Raw genomic sequence first — 17,230 nt, forward strand, 5'->3', positions numbered from 1 at the left:
TTGTCAGAGGTATCCTGAAGCTGTGCTCGTGTTTGGGGGTGCCCTGTGTCCCGCGGAAGCTCTAACTTGGGGCTCTTTGTACTGAGTGGTGCCAGCGAGCCCCGGTGCTCTCATTTCCCAGAGTTAGGGCGTGGGGAAGGTCCCCAAAGGCTGGCCCCATGTTCTGTGTCTCCGCTGGGTTTGGGGCAGTGGCTGGGGCCCCTGGGCAGTGGAAACGCCCCGTGATCATATTTTCGGGCCGTCCACCTGAGCCATAGGCACCAGTGACGGTTGGAATTCCTCTTCCTTTTAATAGCTTTTGAGCTTGGGGGAGCAACGTTCATTTGCACACTCCCAGAGGTGGGGTGCTCACGCCCTTTCAAGGAGGCTGTCCCGTTAGGCTGAGAACATTCCCTCCCATGAGCTGGGCCTGCCCCTTCCCACACTCCCCCACAACCCTTGCTCTGCCCCCGCCCCATGCCACACCCATACCTGGGCTTGTCCCAGCGTGCGGGGCCCCCAGCAGCCCTGGCTGGGGTGGGCTGACCAGAGCGCTCTGCCTCAGGCAGGTGCGGGAGGCCACGGGCGTGGACATCAGCATGCGTGTGGGTATACATTCAGGAAACGTGCTGTGTGGTGTTATTGGGCTGCGCAAGTGGCAGTACGACGTGTGGTCCCATGACGTGTCCCTGGCCAACCGGATGGAGGCGGCTGGAGTCCCCGGGTGAGGCTTAGCTGGACATGGTGGGGTCAGAGACCAGGGGCCAACTCTGGACTGGGGGATCTCGGGGGGATCAGAGACGGAATCAGTGACCTTGTAGTGAGGGGCCATGGCCTACTCTGCCCTGCCTGCTGTGCACCCTGGAGAGCCCTCTGTGGTCCCTGCTGCTCTGACTTGTGTCTCCCCCAGCCGGGTGCACATCACAGAGGCGACGCTGAACCACCTGGACAAGGCGTACGAGGTGGAAGATGGGCACGGGCAGCAGCGAGACCCCTACCTGAAAGAGATGAACATTCGCACCTACCTGGTCATCGACCCCCGGGTATGAGAGCTCAAGCAGCAGGCTGGGGGTGGGGCTGCCTGAGGAAACCCTGCGGGCCGAGACTGCTGGGGAGCAGGGCCCAGCCCCTGGGAGAAGACCCCCGTGGAGGGAGAATGTTTTTCTCTTCCAGGCTGTGGAGAGGTGGGAGGAGGCCTGCCCGGGGGAGGAGTGAGCTTCCCGTCCCTGGGATGTTCCAGGCCCCAAGTAGCAGCTTCTCTGGGCTCCGTGTTCTTTTCTGTGAAATGGGAATCACAACACTGCCTGCCTAACAGGAGAAAAAGCTAATCTGAATGAAGCATTCACTGCGAACTGGGCTCGTCATAAACATTCTAGAAATAATAGTCACTATTAATTTATTTTTCATGAGGTTGTCACTAATCTCCTGGATTTTCAAAAGACACATTTTAAAAACATGCTTTGGATGAGACCCAGGAAAGCAGGGAATGGCCCGGGGGCTGCTGGCAGGAGCCCCGGGTGTCCTGGGTTCTGACCCACAGTGTCGCCCGGCTGGCCATGCCCCGCCCTCTGAGCTACCCCCTTTCCTCTGGACCCCATGGTGAGGAGGCTGTTGGGCTGCCCCTACCAGGGGGCCCGGGGCCTGCCCCCGGCCTGTCCCACGCCTGTCCAGGCCGTCCCTGCTGCCCCAGGGGGCCGGCTCGTCTGCAGCTCTGCTGAATCATCCTTGGGGCTGGCTCAAGAACGTCCGCCCGGCAGCCCCTTTCCAGCTCCCTCGCGCTCTGGCCTCTGCCATGCTCAGGGCTGGCCCGGCTGCCAGTCTCCACGGGAGCCAGAGCCAGCCTGCGAGCTGCCCACAGTGTCTCCTGCGGTCCCCCAACCCTTTGGGCCTCGTCCTGCTGCTCCTCAGGGCCAGGTCTCCCTGGGTACCCCCTCCGCAGGCCGTTGATGCTGAGTTAGCATCTGGGGACAGTCCTCGTGGGTACCTCAGGGCTGCTCCCCCCATGGTGGAATGCAGTCCAGCCCCTCTCCCTGCACCCCGCAGCTTGGCCCCGCCCACTCCTCCGTCCCTCCTGAGTGCACCTCTCCCCCGCCCCATGCCATCCTCGTGTTCCTCCGCTGCCAGGCCCTTCCCACCGCAGGACCCTTGTCGCTGCTGCTCCCTCTGCCCGGAGCCCTCTTCGCCTGTCCCAGATGCTCCTGCTGCTCTGTCCTTTTTGCTTATTCAGTGTGGGCCCCTTGCGGGCAGGCTCGGGGGAGGGGGTCCCCCTTTTCTAGGCTGCGCTGCTTGCGCCTCTAACGGTGCTCGGCGCGGAGCTGGTGCTCAGAGAGCTGGCGAGCACCTGAGGCAGAGCCCCCAGCCCCCAGTGGCAGGGCTGCCAGTCCCGGCAGGCGCCCTCGGATGTGGGTCTCACACTAACGGTAGAGACGCTGGTGTGAGGGTCTCGTGCTGCTTTCACTGGCATCCTACATTTTATCTGGCAGCCTTACCACCCTCCTGTTTAACTTTATTCATCACGTGGCTGAAAATTCAAAAGCACGAAGAGCGAGGGGAGAACATTTCCTGCACAGCCTGTCTGCAGCTAGCACGCCCCCACTGCAGGGGACCAGCACGTGGCTTTCTTGCGCTCCTTCCACAGAGATGTCTGTGCTCAAGTCAGTCGACGCAGCGTCTCACCTGCCCCCCGACAAAGCTGTGGCAGCAGGCCCCCACTGCGTCTGTCCCTCGCTCTTGTCACCTGACGACACACCTTGGGGCCCTCCCGTCTGTGTGCACAGAACACAGCCTCACTTCCCCCACGACTGCACACGGTGCTCAGTGGGCCTCCCGCAGTGCATGGCCTTTCCCAGCTCTGGCTCCTGGCAGCTCTGACTCGTGCCTGTTCTGATGTGTGTGAGGACCCGTCAGGGACGAGTGTCCAGAGGCAGCTGGGGGGCACCTGTGGGCTGGTGCGGGCTGAGGTGCCCCCCTGTGCCTGCTTCCCAACAGGCGTGTTTTTATTCAGAACCCATGGATCTTTAGGACACGTTTATGTCTCCGGGAGCCAGTGTGTCTGGCCTCCTGCCCTAAGAGAGAAGTGCCAGCAACCCTGGACTTGAGTGGCATGTGCTGCGGGGAGCCGGCCCGGGCGGGTTGTTCACGCAGGGCGCGCCCTGGCCTGCGGCTCACAGAGGCCGGCTTCCCCGTTCCCTCTGGCTGAGCAGACAGATGCGGCCCAGGGTCTAGAATGCTTCTCTCCCTAGAGGAGGCTGCACGTTTCCGGGGAGGTGCCACTTATGGCTTAGTGTTCGTGGCCGGAGGTGCTGGTCCATGGGGGTGTCGGGGAGCCCTGGGGGCAGGAATGTCAGGGGTGAGGGCACTTGGGATGGCCCAGGCTGGTCTGTGGCAGTCTCGGGGGTCGTTCTCGCCCTCCTCCTTTTCCAGTCCTGCCCTGCCTCCCCAGCTGGGTTGATTCTTACTAGGGAGGGGGTGGAGGAGGCAGGGCTGGGCCCCTCATTCAGGGCCTGGCTGAACCACTGTGTCCCTCACTCGGCCATGGCGGGCACATGGCAGATAAGGGACCCCTGCTGTGGTTTGGGGGCCACACGAGTGGACCTGCTTGGACTGCTGCCCGGGGGAGGGGCTGGCTCCTTGGCTAGCTGTCTCTGTCTCTCCGTCTCTCCGGGTTGCTGGCCAGCTCTCCTTTCCTCCTGCTGCTCCCACAGGAAGAGCATGTGCTGGCCACATGTGGGCGGCCAGGGCAGGCTGCCTGTGGCTCCCCTGGGCGCCGTCCCCCAGGGTGCTTCCACGGGGAGGGCCGTGGGCCTTCAGGCCTCAAGGACAGCTTCTGGTTCCTAGGAGCCTCCCGGAGCAAGTGTGGCCTTAGGGTTTAGGACCCTAACCCACTATTTCCCTGGGAAGGCAAAGAAGGACCTAGGGGCTGCACACCGTCTTGTGTGACCTTGTTTCCTCCCTGCCTGGGAAGGACAGGGCCTGGGCTGTGGCCTCCCCGACAGCCCAGCCAGGAGGGCTGGGTTTCAGCCAGGCCCCGCGGGGATGCAGAACCAGCAGCTTTTTGGCCATTTCCCCTTTTTGCCAGATGGGCCAGTGCCCTGGGCAGCACTGTGTTTCAGGGAGAGCAGGATGGGGTGGCAGCCCCATGCTGAGAGGGGAGGGGATGGGACAGGCTGTGTCTGTGTCTGCCTGCAGAGCCAGCAGCCACCCCCGCCCAGCCAACACCTCCCCAAGCCCAAGGGGGATGCGGCCCTGAAGATGCGGGCGTCCGTGCGCATGACCCGCTACCTCGAGTCCTGGGGGGCGGCGCGGCCCTTCGCACACCTCAACCACCGCGAGAGCGTGAGCAGCAGCGAGCCTCCTGTCCCCAGCGGGCGGAGGCCCAAGGTGGGCCCCCACGGTCCTGTGAGGCAGTGGGAGAGCACATGCTCAGGAGCTGCCGGTGGTTGTCTCGGCCCTGCCTCGTCCTGGGGAGGGAGGCGTTTGGAGAATGCTCCAGGGGTCTGTCCTTGTTCTCCAGCGCGAGTTCTGCTTTGGTTCAGGATGCCTGCAGTTTAGATGGTCCCTGACGCCCCGCCCTGTGTGCGAGTGCACAGAGATAATACACCCAGTCCGTGATGGACCTCAGGGCCCCTCACTCTGGAGAGTAATGGTCCCCTCTCCTCCCTTCCCTTCCAGGCCATTCCCCTGCGGCGCCATCGGACCCCTGACAGGTACGTGCACTCTGTCGTTCCCGCCGCCCTCCCCCTACCTCCGCCCGTCATAAGCTGTGGCCTGCTTTCCTGGCCAAGTCCTGCCCCAGTCACCTCCTCCAGACAGGCTGCCCTGACCAGCCTCTGCTGAGTTTGCTGTGGCTTGGGTCAAAGTGTTTCTAGGAACCAGCACTTCACAATGATTGAGTGCCTGTCATGTAACCACCTGGAAGCAGGATCAGCAGGGTTGGTGTGAGGGAACCTTATGGGTTTAGTGGAAGACACCTTGTACTGAGGGTCTGCCCTCTGCCTCTTGCTGGGCTGTTGGCCAGTTGGGCAATGCTGATCGATACTGGGCCTTCACTTGCCTTCTCTGGGCCTTGGTGGGACCTGCCTGTCTTCACTGTCCTGCCTGAGGCTCTGGGGCCTCCTGCAGGCACCTGGGAACCCCACTTGGGTGAGTTGTCTTGTCCACACCCCTGCCTCTGGGCAAGTAGCTGTGGGCCCCTGGGGTGGTGCAGCTGTGGGGGTCTGATTCCAGAAGTACATCCCCCAAGGGGCGGTCTGAGGACGACTCCTACGATGACGAGATGCTCTCAGCCATCGAAGGGCTCAGCTCTACCAGGTGAGGCTCCGAGACCGCTGCTCATCCCTGCCCCCTCGAGTGGGCCCCCATATGGCCAGGCCTGCCTTGTGCCTCACACTCGGTGGCCCAGCTCCAGCTGTGTCTGGGCGGCTCCTTCCCCTCCTGGTACTGCCTCCCGAGGGTGGGCCCCCGCCTCCGTTCGCCCTCTCAAGTTGCCCTCCACTCCCCTCTCCTCCGGAGGGTGGGGCCCCGTCTCCGGCTCCCCAGGCCCCGTATCTCACTGCCTGTGTCTGCCGCCCCCAGGCCCTGCTGCTCCACGTCCGACGACTTCCATGCCTGCGGGTTCATCTTCCAGGAGAAGGGCTCCGAGCGAGAGGTGAGGACCGCGGCTGCAAGAAGAGGGGCTCCAGGGCCTGCGGTGGGATGGGGGCACAGGCTGTGGGTAGCCGCGCTCCAGATCTGTTCCAGGAGGGTTGCAGGGAATCACACCAGCTGGCCATTGGGTGGGGGCTCAGTGTGGCTCTCGTGGCCTGTCTTGCTGCTGGCCTCCCCTGTACCTGGCGGCCCCATCGGGGAGCCTCAGCTGCCGGGGCAGGCCCGCCCAGGCTGACAGCATTGGCCTCGCAGTCAGGAAAAAGCCCTGCACAGGGTGCCAGCGTTGAGGGGACCTGATGGACCTCCAGTCTGGCTGCCGCCTCAACATGCTTTTTGTGCCACTAGTGACCTTTTGTCTATTTAATGAGCACCTACTGAGTCCTACAGCGCTCCAGGCGCACGACGCCATTTATGGCTCCACAGTCATCTGTCACACAGGGTCTGAGGTTTCCAAGCCCATCTGGGCCTTGGTGTGGCTTGTCTGAGAGGGTGGCCCAGCCCACGGGGTGCTGGTGCTGGGGCCTCTCTCCTGCCTCAGTCTCCAGGGTTGGGGGGTGCCCTCCTCTGGTTGGGGGGCACCCTCCTCTAGTTGGGGCTCCCCAGGGAGAGCTCGGGGTCTGGAGCAGGTGTGGTCGCCGGCGGCTGCAGGCTCTCAGAACCTTGGTTCCTCCTCTGCAGCAGAGCCCTCGTGGGCACGACCCTGAGGGTGCCTGGTGTGGAGGTGTGGGCAGCACAGGCTGCCGGCCGTGCCCCTCGGGGTGGAGTCAGGACATCCCCACCGGCAGCCCCAGGCTCAGTAGCCGCAGAGCTCAGACTCGGTTCCATCCTCAGATTGGGGCCACGAGCTTTCCAGGGACCTGGGAAATGAAGCTGGAGACCTGGGCGGGGGGTGGGGGGGCGGGGCAGGGTCTTTCCTCTAAACATGAAAGGACAGCTCATGATGACAATGACGGAGTGCCTCACCTGGAGCTTGGGGGTGCAAGTGGTTTTCATGGTGGTTAACTGGAGCTGGGGTGGGGCCCGAGAAAGGGTCGGAGTAAGTGCCCTGCAGGGAGCTTCAGCCACCCTCTCACAGTCTCCGTTGCCCCCAGTACCGCCTGGCGCCCATCCCCCGGGCCCGTCACTACTTTGCCTGTGCCAGTCTCGTCTTCGTCTGCATCCTGCTCGTCCATGTCCTGCTGATGCCCAGGTCAGCCAGGGGGTGGGCAGGATGGTCAAGCCCACTGGGGTCAGGCTGGGAGGGGTGCTGACCTTGCAGGATCCACCAGAAAACCTGCAAGGAGCTGTGTGCCCAGCAGGAAGGGGCCGGCTGCTAGAGCTTAGTACCTTCAGACCTCAGAGTCCCGGGGCTGTGGCCCCCACACGTGGAGTCAGCAGCGCTTATATTTTGTTTTAGTTGAACGTGCTTGCTCTCTCAAGCTGCAGGCTTCCCACTCCCACAGGCCTCTCACCTCCGAAGTCACCTGTTACCTGTGTGGCCCTGTAGGCAGTTCAGTTTATGACCCTTGCCGGAGGCGTCTGGGATCCTGGAAGGGCGGGCTCCTCAAGCTGCAGCTGCCATCATCTCCCTCTTAGATGGGAAATACAGGCTCAGCGGGCTTTGTGCCGTACCCAGGGCACGTGGCCAGGACATCAGGAGCTGCTGAGACTTGTGCTTCTGCCTCAAGGTCCCTACTGGGGGGCAGGGACAGGGGTGTGAGGTCACAGGGACAGAGGAAGCTCAGCCACTTGGTGCCTTCGGGAAGGGCGGTTAGGCCAGAGGGCCCACTAGCATCGTGGTTTAGGATGTGCTTAAGAAAGGCAAAAGGGGGAGCACTTTCCTAGGGTACCTGTGTGCCAGATGTGAGCCTAAAGGCTCCGGGATCGCTCATTTCTTAAACATGTGGCCCCGAAAGGGGGCTATGCTGTTAATCACGGTCTTCATGTTGTGGCCAGGCCTCGCGTGTTGTTAGTAGGGCAGCTGGGCCACGGTTTTTAAAGATCCGCTTTGCTGAGGGCAGAAGAGCAGTTTGGGAGAGGGCGGAGGTGCCCATGAGCCCAAGAAGTGGGTGCTGGGGGCGGGGCAGGCCTATTGCTGGCTCTGGGCCGGTGAGCCTCCGAACTTGGGCTCCTTCCTCCTCTCCAGGATGGCAGCTCTGGGCGTGTCCTTCGGGCTGGTGGCCTGCGTGCTGGGGTTGGTGCTGGGCCTGTGCTTTGCTGACGAGATCTTGGTGAGTGGGGCAGCCCCTGGCCCGCCTGGCCGGGCCCTGCTTGGTGTAGGGCTGTGGTGGTGCTGGCCACCCCGCCCCTCCCCCGGAGCCCTCCCTTGTGCCTGTGCTGCCAAGCCCTACCCCTCCTGCTGCAGCGCTCTGGACCTTCTCCCAAGAATTCTGCTTTCCCAGGCCTGCTGGTGGCCCCCAAGGGGCCATGGCTGTCCAGGACCTGAGAGTGATAATGTCCCTTGTGTCTGCACACCTCATGGGTGCTGAGCTCTGGGCTGGGCACAGGGCACAGTGTGCCCGCGACTCTCCCTAGAGGAGCTCTCCCGTCTGCTGGGCTCTTGGCCCGCAGGCCCCCGGGCAAGGCCTCAGGCAGGCTCTCCTTCCTTGTCTGAGTGCTGGCGCTGGGTGACTTGACCCCGTGACTCCACAGAGGTGCTGCCCAGCCTGGGGGACACTCCGGGCCATCTCTGAGAGGGTGGAGACGCATCCCCTGCTGCGGCTGTCCCTGGCTGTGCTGACCATCGGCAGCCTGCTCACCATTGCCATCGTCAACCTGGTAGGTTCCGGGGGTGGGAGGTGGGCCCTGGCAGCGAGTCCTCTCGCCCAGGTGTGTTTCCTGGGTGGAGCACCAGTCCTTGACCCTGGGAACCTCCAGATTCTAGAATTCTACTGTCTTGTTGCCTAACAGCTGCATCTGGTGTCACCCTGTCCAGGGCCCTGTGGGTGGCGCTGTGGGTCCCACGGACGCTCAGAGCTTCTTACCTCCTTCAAATCAGGACACGGGGCCCCGAGAGCTTACGTGGCCCGCCCCACAAGGACGAGACGTCTTGAACCACCACAGCGTCCTTGCCGTCCTCCTCCTCTGTCTCGGCCCCCTAGGGAGCCGCATCTCACCTCTCTGAGACTCAGTTTCCACACTAGGGCTGCGTCGCCCTGGGCACAGGCTGGGAGCACACTTGAGCTCCTGCTTCTTGGGCCGTGTTCACATGCTCGCCGCTGCAGGCAGTCCGGCCAGCTCCAACACCTAGAGCCAGGGTCTCCCCACCTCCATGTCCCCGACACTCAAGACTCTGTGACCACCTCCCTCAGCGTCACCTGGGGACAAGGGGCTCCTTGAAAACGCTGACAGCAGCTTCTCCCCCACCCACCCGACTCAGCCTCTGATGCTCTGGGCGTGGTGTCCGCAGCTCTTCATTTTACACCCTTCTCTCCCCCGCGCCTGCCCACGCCCTGCCATGGAGCGGACGGCTGCTGTGAGAAGCCGGGGCGCGGCGGCTCTGGACCGTGCTCAGAGCTGGGCCTGGCAGGGGACGCCTGCGATGCTCACAGAGCCCGCGGCCCAGCCCTTCCGGCCCCCGAGCCCCCCACCCCGCTCGGCCCTGGCCCACCTCTCACGGATACCTGTCTCCATAGCCGCTGACTCCGTTCCCAGCCGTGGAGCTGCCTGCTGGCAATGAGACAAACCTGAGGTCTGTGAGCAGCAGGGAGAAGGCCCTGTGCGAGCTCCTCCTGGTGAGTGTGGCCTGGCCTGGCCTGGCCCCTTGGTGCTGCTCGTCCTCACTAGGCATGTAGAGAGAGCGGGGTTTTAGGTGGTTGTGTCATGGGGAGGGAGTGGGGGAGAATTCTGAGATGAAGCCAGAGGTAGATTTGATCCAGATCAGGGTGGTGCCTGAGTGCTAGGATGAAGAGCTTGATCTTCACTCTGGGGGCAATCAGGAGCCACAGCATGATCTTGAGCAGGAGAGTAACGTGGGCAGAGATGCACTCTGGGAAGGGCAAGCTCATGGCAGGACTTGAGGCAGGGGGCTGTTCAGGTGTGTGCATACCACTGCCCTGACCTTTGTCATGTCCACACACCACCTGCAGTTTCAGTTCTACCTTTTTTCCTTTGAATGAGTTCACTTGCCATACATGGAAGTAAACACGCAACACGAGAAAGCTTTAGGTTCTGCTGGCTGCTCTTTGTTAAGAAGGGCGGTCAGCAAGGCAAGAGAGCGATGCTGAAGACACATGGCCCCTCATGGAGTTCCCCAAGGGGGAAGGGGCTCCGTGCGTCAGTGCTAACGGCGGCCCTCCATCTGGTGACCACTGGTCCAGGAGGGGCCTCTTGGTGACCCACATGCCCTCTCCCAGTATTACACCTGCAGCTGCATCCTGGCCTTTGTGGCTTGCTCTGTTTTCCTGCGGATGAGCCTGGAGCTGAAGGTCGTGCTTTTGACAGTGGCCTTGGTGGCCTACCTGGTGCTTCTCAACATCGCCCCATGCTGGCAGTGGGGCTGCTGTGGCCACAGCCTGGGCAACGTCACCAAGACCAACAGCACCCTCAGGTGAGGCCCAGAGCACTCACTGCCGGGACCCCAGTCCCTCTGCCTGTCTCGACTGTGGCCCATGGCTGCACCTTTTGTTTTATTTCGAGGTCCTTTCAAACTCAGGTGTTTGCGTTCGTGGCATTCGAAGGGAAGTGATGGGCCCAGTCCGCAGTCCGCAGTGCTGAGAGCTAGGGAGGGTGGCTCGTTTGCAGGTCCTCTAGGGGACGTTCCTGGTCCCATGGAAGCCACCTGGGTTATCCTGGCTCTAGGCCAGGCTGGGGGTCGGGGAGGGGGCTTCGGCTCTAACCGGGTCCCTGCTTTGAGCCGTGTCCTGGATCTCCACAGCTGTCTGGTCCGTCCCTGGACAGGTGGGTGACACCTGTGGCAAGGGAAGGGCCGATGTGTGCGTAATTCTGGGGGCTCTGGGTCGCGGGGGGGGCTGGCTCCCCTTGAACTAAAAGGCTGGACTTTGGGGACCCAGAGTAAAACCTGCCCCTGCAGACTCCTGCCAGCCTGCGCGCCGACTCCCCCAGGGGCTCGCGGCCCCTTCCCGCGGCTCCTCGCCTGCCTCGGGTGCCCTTGCTCCTTCCGCCGTGGCCATTCCTTGTCGTCCAGGTGTGAGTGCGATGTCACCTAAGCAGGGCCACCCTGCTCGCCCAGTCCGCCTCTGCCCCGGACCCTCTTCTTTGCAGCCTGCAGCCGTCTCGTTCCCGGTCTCCGCCGTGAGAACGTGGGCTCGGGCGGCGGTGTCCTCGGTCCGGCCCCCTCTTCCCTGAGGGTGTGGGCCCCACGCCACCTCCCGCGTTCGGGGGGCTGGACGGGACCGGAGACGACGGCCGCCTTTCCCCTCCGTGCCCGGCAGCTCCCCTTCCTGCTCGTGGAGGGACCTGCAGACGACGATCAACTTCGCCCTGGTTCTGTTTTACGTCACCCTCGCCTTGCTGTCCCGACAGGTGAGGCGGGAGCCCCGCACACGCGCTCCTCCCGGGGGCGCGCACATGTGCAGCGGCGCAGGGGCCAGCAGCCGTCCTGGAGGGGAGCTGCCGGGGGGCTCCAGTCAGGGTCCTCACTCAGTGTCCTTCTCTCCCTGCATCCCCTCCCTTCAGGACACGGGGGACAGGCAGTCTCGTGGCTCACTTGCAAACCGTGAATCACTGACTGGGATTTCACGGGGAGGCGGCTGTGGGGCGGGAGACAGTCGCCAGGGTGCAGGGTGGGAGCGCTGACGAGCTGGCTCAGTGGTCCCCAGGGCTACAGGCGTGCCCGCCAGCCACTTGGTGCGTGTTCTGCCCTCGCTCACTGGCCGCCACACTGACGTCCCGCTGTTGCAGATTGACTATTACTGCCGCTTGGATTGTTTGTGGAAGCAGAAGTTCAAGAAGGAGCACGAGGAGTTTGAAACCATGGAGAACGTGAACCGCCTGCTTCTGGAGAATGTGCTGCCAGCCCACGTGGCCGCCCACTTCATTGGTGACAAGTTAAACGAGGTGTGGGGCGACGAAGGGCTCGTTCCTGGGTGGGAGGCCTGGGACACAGTGCAGTCTGGCTGGGGTCGGGAGCTGCAGGTGCTTGCTCAGTGCGCCCGAGGGTCTGGGGCTCCTGCTGCGCTCGGGAAACAGCGGGTGCTGTCAGCTGGAAGGACACAGGCTTCGGCGTCAGAGGCCTGGGTTTGGGTGTGGCCATGGACGAGGTATCTCACTTCCCTGGGCCTTGATTTCTGCGTCTGTAAAACGGGGCTGACAGTACCTAGCTAGCAGCACCGTTGTGAGGACCAGACCAGGTATCTGTAATCTGGACAGTCTGGGTTGATGAAGATGTGTTTCCACCAACTCTGTGTCGCAGTGAGAGTTACAGGGAAGGAAACTGAGGGTCTCCTGATTGTTCCCAACCCCTGCGGGACAGACCCAGGCACTTAGAGCCAAACCAACCTGAGCCTGCTCCGCCCCGGCCAGTCAGACTCTCCCACTCCTGACAGTCCCCGGCCGCGGCTCAGGGACCGGCAGGCTGAGGCGCGCTGGCCCAGCCCTCTCGAGAGCTCAGCGGACAGCTGAGGAACATCCGCTCCTGCAGCATGAGGGCTGGTCCCCATGTCTTCCTGCCCCCATCCAGGACTGGTACCATCAGTCGTACGACTGCGTCTGTGTCATGTTTGCGTCCGTGCCAGACTTCAAAGTGTTCTACACTGAGTGTGACGTCAACAAGGAAGGCCTGGAGTGCCTGCGCCTGCTGAACGAGATTGTCGCTGACTTTGACGAGGTATGGCCTGTGACCCGGCCCAGCAGGGGGCGGCGCCAGGAGGCAGGGGCATTCTAAGCCCCGACTGCGGTTCCCTCGGGGGAACGGACAGTACACAAATTATAAAGGGTACAAATCTGCCTTTTTCTTTGTTTTATTCAGTGAGGATTTATTTTGTTATTTTCTCTGTGGGGGCGACTTGCTAAGATTAGGTCCTTGTGGAACAGCCTGATTTCCAGCTGGGCTGATGCTGACACCCTTTCAGAGGCAGGCAGTTTCGGCTGAGCTCTGAGCTGCGGAGAATCGATGTTCCTGTGTAGATACTGTTGGCTGAGTTTGCTCCTCAGAGAGGGGGGACCAGATGGGAATGTCGAGGAAGACTGACAGCGGGAGGGGCAGGCAGAGAACCCAGGGGCCGTGTCCCCACTGGTCCTTAGGTGTGAGAAGTCTCTGTGTTAGAAGTGGGGGCGTGGGAACCCCACCCCCTCCTCGGAATCTGGGCGGCCTGGGCTGCGGCCGTGTCGGATGGCCCTGCTTCCTTGTCCTGCAGCTCCTGCTAAAGCCCAAGTTCAGTGGTGTGGAGAAGATCAAGACCATCGGCAGCACGTACATGGCAGCTGCAGGGCTCAGTGTCCCCTCAGGGCACGACAACCAGGTACTCAGCGACTCTGGTGGCCTCATGTCCCAGACCCACATGAGGGGAAATCCAACAGTCAGTCCCCGGCCCTGCCCCGTGAGAGGCAAGGGCAAAGGAGCTCCCGGCTCCGCCTGAGGGGGGTGTTTGGGGGCAGACGGCCCCTCCCCCGGAGGGGGGCAGGTCCTGGGCCCTCTGGAGGAGCCCTCCCTGTGGGCTCCATGCCCATGCTGGTGCGCAGTGCTGGCCGGCCCGGTGCTCTCGAGGTGGGGGGAGGGAGGGTGCCCGCGGCCCACATGCAGGGCTCTGTCCCGCAGGACCTGGAGCGCCAGCACGCCCACATTGGCATCATGGTGGAGTTCAGCATCGCCCTGATGAGCAAGCTGGACGGCATCAACAGGCACTCCTTCAACTCCTTCCGCCTCCGAGTCGGTGAGGCCCCGGGGAGGTGGGCCAGGCCGGGCTCCGGGTGGGCGAGCTGCAGCCCCTGCCTCCTGGCAAACCCACCCGGGTCTGTCCAGCAGACCGTACCATCTGCTAGGAAAAGCTTTAGCAATCCCTCTTGTCTCACAACCCCAGGGATTCAGTAATTACTCTTTCTTTGTATAGTATTTATAAAGTTACTTTTGAAACTTTTAAGGAATATATCACTACAGAAAATGAAGAATCACAAATCACTGGCTGTGAACAGGTGACCTTAAAATACACTGAGAACAAAGCAAAGTTATTAACCTCACTGGTCTCTGTTAGCTGAGAGGGTCGTGCTCAGGGAGCAAATTCTTGTTAGGAGGAGATTAGCAGGTACTAGAGTATCCTCAGACCCAGACATCTTGAGCAAGGCCAAGGCTGGGCCAGGACTCCCAGGGAGTGCCTTCTGCACAGCCGAGTCTGGTCTCTGGCACAGATGTGCAGCTTCCTTCCAGCTGTGCTGTCAGTGCTCTGTGGCCTCCCTGAAGGGCAGTTGCCAGAGGCTTTGCCTCTCTGAACTACCCACTGCAAATGTCATCTTCAGGCATAAACCACGGGCCTGTGATTGCTGGAGTGATCGGGGCGCGAAAACCTCAGTATGACATCTGGGGAAACACGGTTAACGTTGCCAGCCGAATGGAGAGCACTGGGGAACTTGGGAAAATCCAGGTACGAGCCCCTCTGGGGAGACCCGTGACCGAAGGGGCAAGAACTCCCCAGAAGTGCGGGGACCTGGGCGTCCATCAGCCACGTGATGCTACCGTGAAGTTCTTGAGGGAAGCCAGACATGAGTGCTGCGTGCTGCCTGCTGGCTGATTTCCATCTGTCCTGCCCACAGCAGGTTTTCCTCTTGCTTCTCAAGACTTGGGTTTCTTTTCCTTTTCAGGTTACCGAAGAGACAAGTGCCATCCTCCAGGGACTAGGTTATTCTTGTGAATGCCGTGGACTGATCAACGTCAAAGGCAAAGGCGAGCTGAGGACTTACTTTGTCTGTACAGACACTGCCAAGTTTCAAGGGCTGGGGCCCAACTGAAGGCTTTCGGTCGGTGCAGAACATGCTGGAAGCCAACTTCCTTCCCTGAAGCAAGGCGAGGGGAAGACTCGGACCTACACCAGTCACAGAGGCATTCCAAGGGTTTGGCCACCAGCACCCTGACAGCCGCGCACGGCTTCCTTGGACTGGCACTAGAGGATTTCTTGGAATGTGCGCCAGACCCCAGTTTGAGGCGACCACTGCGCCTTATCACGCACAGGCAGCGGACCCTCTGGGCTGTCAGAGTCTGCAACGCAGCCTCCAGCACAGCAGGAAAAGGCTTGTTTGTGAGTTTTAGATCCTTAGTCCCCTAGGTGCTGTGGAGAAGCTCTGAGGGCCTGACTCGAACACACATCCCCCTCACGGCCTGGGAGCTATACGAGGGTATGAGACCAAGACAAGCTGTCCAGGATGGGTCGGGGACTCCCTTCTCCCAGTGGACCAACTACAGGATTCTGCATTTCTCATACAGGCATTCTTGGAAAGAGAATTGAAAAGGGTGGTTTAAACCTATAAATGGTTTCCAACAGTAAGGAGAAAAACCACAATGGACACGTGTTATTTCTTGTCATCTCTGGCATGTGTTTGTTTTAAATGGATACATTGTTAGGAGGTTTTATCCTTTTTAGTGACTTCTTAGATGCTAGACAAAATATCTTCCCTTCAGTGTATTCTTTGCTTTTTTAACCACTGACACATAAGTAGGACTGCTGTCCAGTGTGAGCTTATGGGATTAGCCCAGCTGTGGGGACGGAGTGCTGAGGAATGTGGCTCGTGGCAAGAGGCGCGTAGCCTTGGCTTGGAATCATACAGCCCTGATGCCAGCATTCTGAGGCTAGGCTCAGAAAGTGAAGAGCCTAGGAAAGAAGGCACAGCCTCCGAGCCCCTCCCTGCCTGCCCAGGTGGTTTTGAGTGCTCCCCTGCAGTCTTCAGCTATGTCTTAGTCTCGATGTCGGAAAGGACTGGAGTCTGTGTAGAGAGAATTTGGACAACCTGTAGTACGTCTTCCCTTTTCTTTTGTCCTCATAGCTAAGTCTGAAGCCCTTCAAAACTAGGAGCTACTCAGCATACACACGTGTAACAGTTCCCGTCCCGGGAAGCCAGCCTGTCACGGGTGCTGTGTTCTGGTTCGGAACTGCACGGACGAAGGCAGGCGCACAGGGCCAGGTCTGGGAGATGGTGTCTTACAGTGCTCCACCTCAGTCAGAGAGGGCAACCTGTTTCAAGGTGAGACAGACAGTGCCATTCCTTCTGAACTGACTTCACTGCTTCATGCCCAGAGCACCCCAGGATTGCTGAGACAGCTGATTTCACTATGACAGGGCTTCTTAGCTAGACGTCATCCGTGAACCCCTGAAATTATACTGAAAGTCTTGCAGACAGGAGACTTCAAAAGATCAGACAGGGCTGAGACAGGTGACTAAGCAGCCAGGTCTGCCTGGGATGGGGGGGTTCGGGACAAGGTGCCACCCTAGCTGCAGAGTAGTTGTGTGCAGCCAGGGGCAGGGAGGGGCTGACACTCAACCTGCTGTCTGCGGGGGCCGTGTCCTGCAGGGCTTATGAGCCCGAGAAGGGGGCTGCTTCTAATGTGCACAGGTGCTGGGTGGGCTGGTGGCAGCTTTGAGGCGCTGCGTGTAACTGGAGTAGGTATGAGTAAATTGTAAGAACCTGCTGTATAAAGGAACTTCATGTCAAAAAGCTGGCAAGGGAAACGTCCTCTCAGAAGCCATGGGACCAGGGCGGCTCCGCGGGGCTCTCCTGGGAGCCAGAGGCTCTGCCGCTGGTGTGGGCAGACGCGCGACAGCGTGCGGGGCCTCTCTGCGGGGCTGTGCGGCAGTCAAGCTCGCCAGCAGCAGAAATCCCAATTGGGAGTTTAAAAAACTGGTTACCACTCAAGTATTTTTCTTTATTTCCAATTGAAGCACTGTGCTCAGAAAAGAATACTCTGTAAGTTTTTCATTTTGATGTTCAGATCATGGTGTCTAACTGACCATACAAATCACTGCAGTTATTTTTATAAATCTGTTCTCTGACTACCAAGCCAGTTCCTCATTGGCGTCGTTTTGTTTTATGAAAGGACACGTGCCTTTTCTAACACTGACCTTCTCTATGGGCCGAGGACTTGCTCAAAGTCTCTATGCAGGCAGCCTCACTGACTCTCGTGAAAATCAGAAGTTTTCTGGTTCACTTATTAGGAAACTTTCCTCACAGAAAAGATCATCATTAACACCCTGTGTGCATTGTGTATATAACAGGCGAATGTACAGAAATATGCTTTGAGAAGGTGCATGCAAACACCTAGCGGTTATTCTGTATACTGAATATTTATACAGCTGTAACGTTTGTTTCAAAATGTATTTCATTTTTATAAAGTGCCAGTGTTTCTACTTTGTTCAGATTTTCATACATTAAATGAGCAATCTGGAAAACCTGAGTGTCCTCAAGTGTTTTGCATTGTTTTCGTGGTCTTCAGGAACTTAGCTGAGTAGATCTACAGTTTAAGAACTGATTACTGCCTGAATTGTATTTGAGAAATTAAACTCTAAAAACTCTTGAAAAATACACATTTGAAGTGATGTTTTAGTTCTTTTGGCATACGATTTTAAGTAGGTTTTTAAAAGATTAGGTCATCTTTAACTCTCTTGAGAGAATCAATTAATTGTCTTTCACCCTGCTTGTTCTTGCTACATGTTAGTTTTCAAAGTCAAGATTATAAAAAGGAAAT

The 17,230-nt window shown here is 59.9% G+C and overlaps 1 protein-coding gene across 4 annotated transcripts in view; it reads left to right on the plus strand.

Annotated features, from left to right (window-relative positions):
* ADCY7 (adenylate cyclase 7) overlaps positions 1 to 16,988 on the plus strand; it is a 48,179-nt gene extending 31,191 nt beyond the window's left edge. For 3 of the 4 annotated variants that reach the window (XM_046682595.1, XM_046682597.1, XM_046682596.1), the window contains exons 9-26: positions 545 to 703; positions 890 to 1,022; positions 4,168 to 4,359; positions 4,651 to 4,685; positions 5,206 to 5,289; positions 5,554 to 5,626; positions 6,717 to 6,814; positions 7,751 to 7,835; positions 8,257 to 8,382; positions 9,240 to 9,338; positions 9,960 to 10,153; positions 10,998 to 11,088; positions 11,467 to 11,622; positions 12,245 to 12,391; positions 12,921 to 13,025; positions 13,322 to 13,436; positions 14,017 to 14,141; positions 14,359 to 16,988. In XM_046682595.1, coding sequence (XP_046538551.1) covers positions 545 to 703; positions 890 to 1,022; positions 4,168 to 4,359; positions 4,651 to 4,685; positions 5,206 to 5,289; positions 5,554 to 5,626; positions 6,717 to 6,814; positions 7,751 to 7,835; positions 8,257 to 8,382; positions 9,240 to 9,338; positions 9,960 to 10,153; positions 10,998 to 11,088; positions 11,467 to 11,622; positions 12,245 to 12,391; positions 12,921 to 13,025; positions 13,322 to 13,436; positions 14,017 to 14,141; positions 14,359 to 14,505 — 2,164 coding nt within the window. In that variant the 3' untranslated portion in view covers positions 14,506 to 16,988. The remainder of the gene's footprint in view (positions 1 to 544; positions 704 to 889; positions 1,023 to 4,167; positions 4,360 to 4,650; positions 4,686 to 5,205; positions 5,290 to 5,553; positions 5,627 to 6,716; positions 6,815 to 7,750; positions 7,836 to 8,256; positions 8,383 to 9,239; positions 9,339 to 9,959; positions 10,154 to 10,997; positions 11,089 to 11,466; positions 11,623 to 12,244; positions 12,392 to 12,920; positions 13,026 to 13,321; positions 13,437 to 14,016; positions 14,142 to 14,358) is intronic. The other variant, XM_046682598.1, reaches the window with a different exon arrangement.
* Positions 16,989 to 17,230: the final 242 nt, after the last annotated feature.

The sequence above is a fragment of the Equus quagga genome, chromosome 13 (assembly GCF_021613505.1).
Source record: "Equus quagga isolate Etosha38 chromosome 13, UCLA_HA_Equagga_1.0, whole genome shotgun sequence".
Lineage (NCBI taxonomy): Eukaryota > Metazoa > Chordata > Mammalia > Perissodactyla > Equidae > Equus > Equus quagga.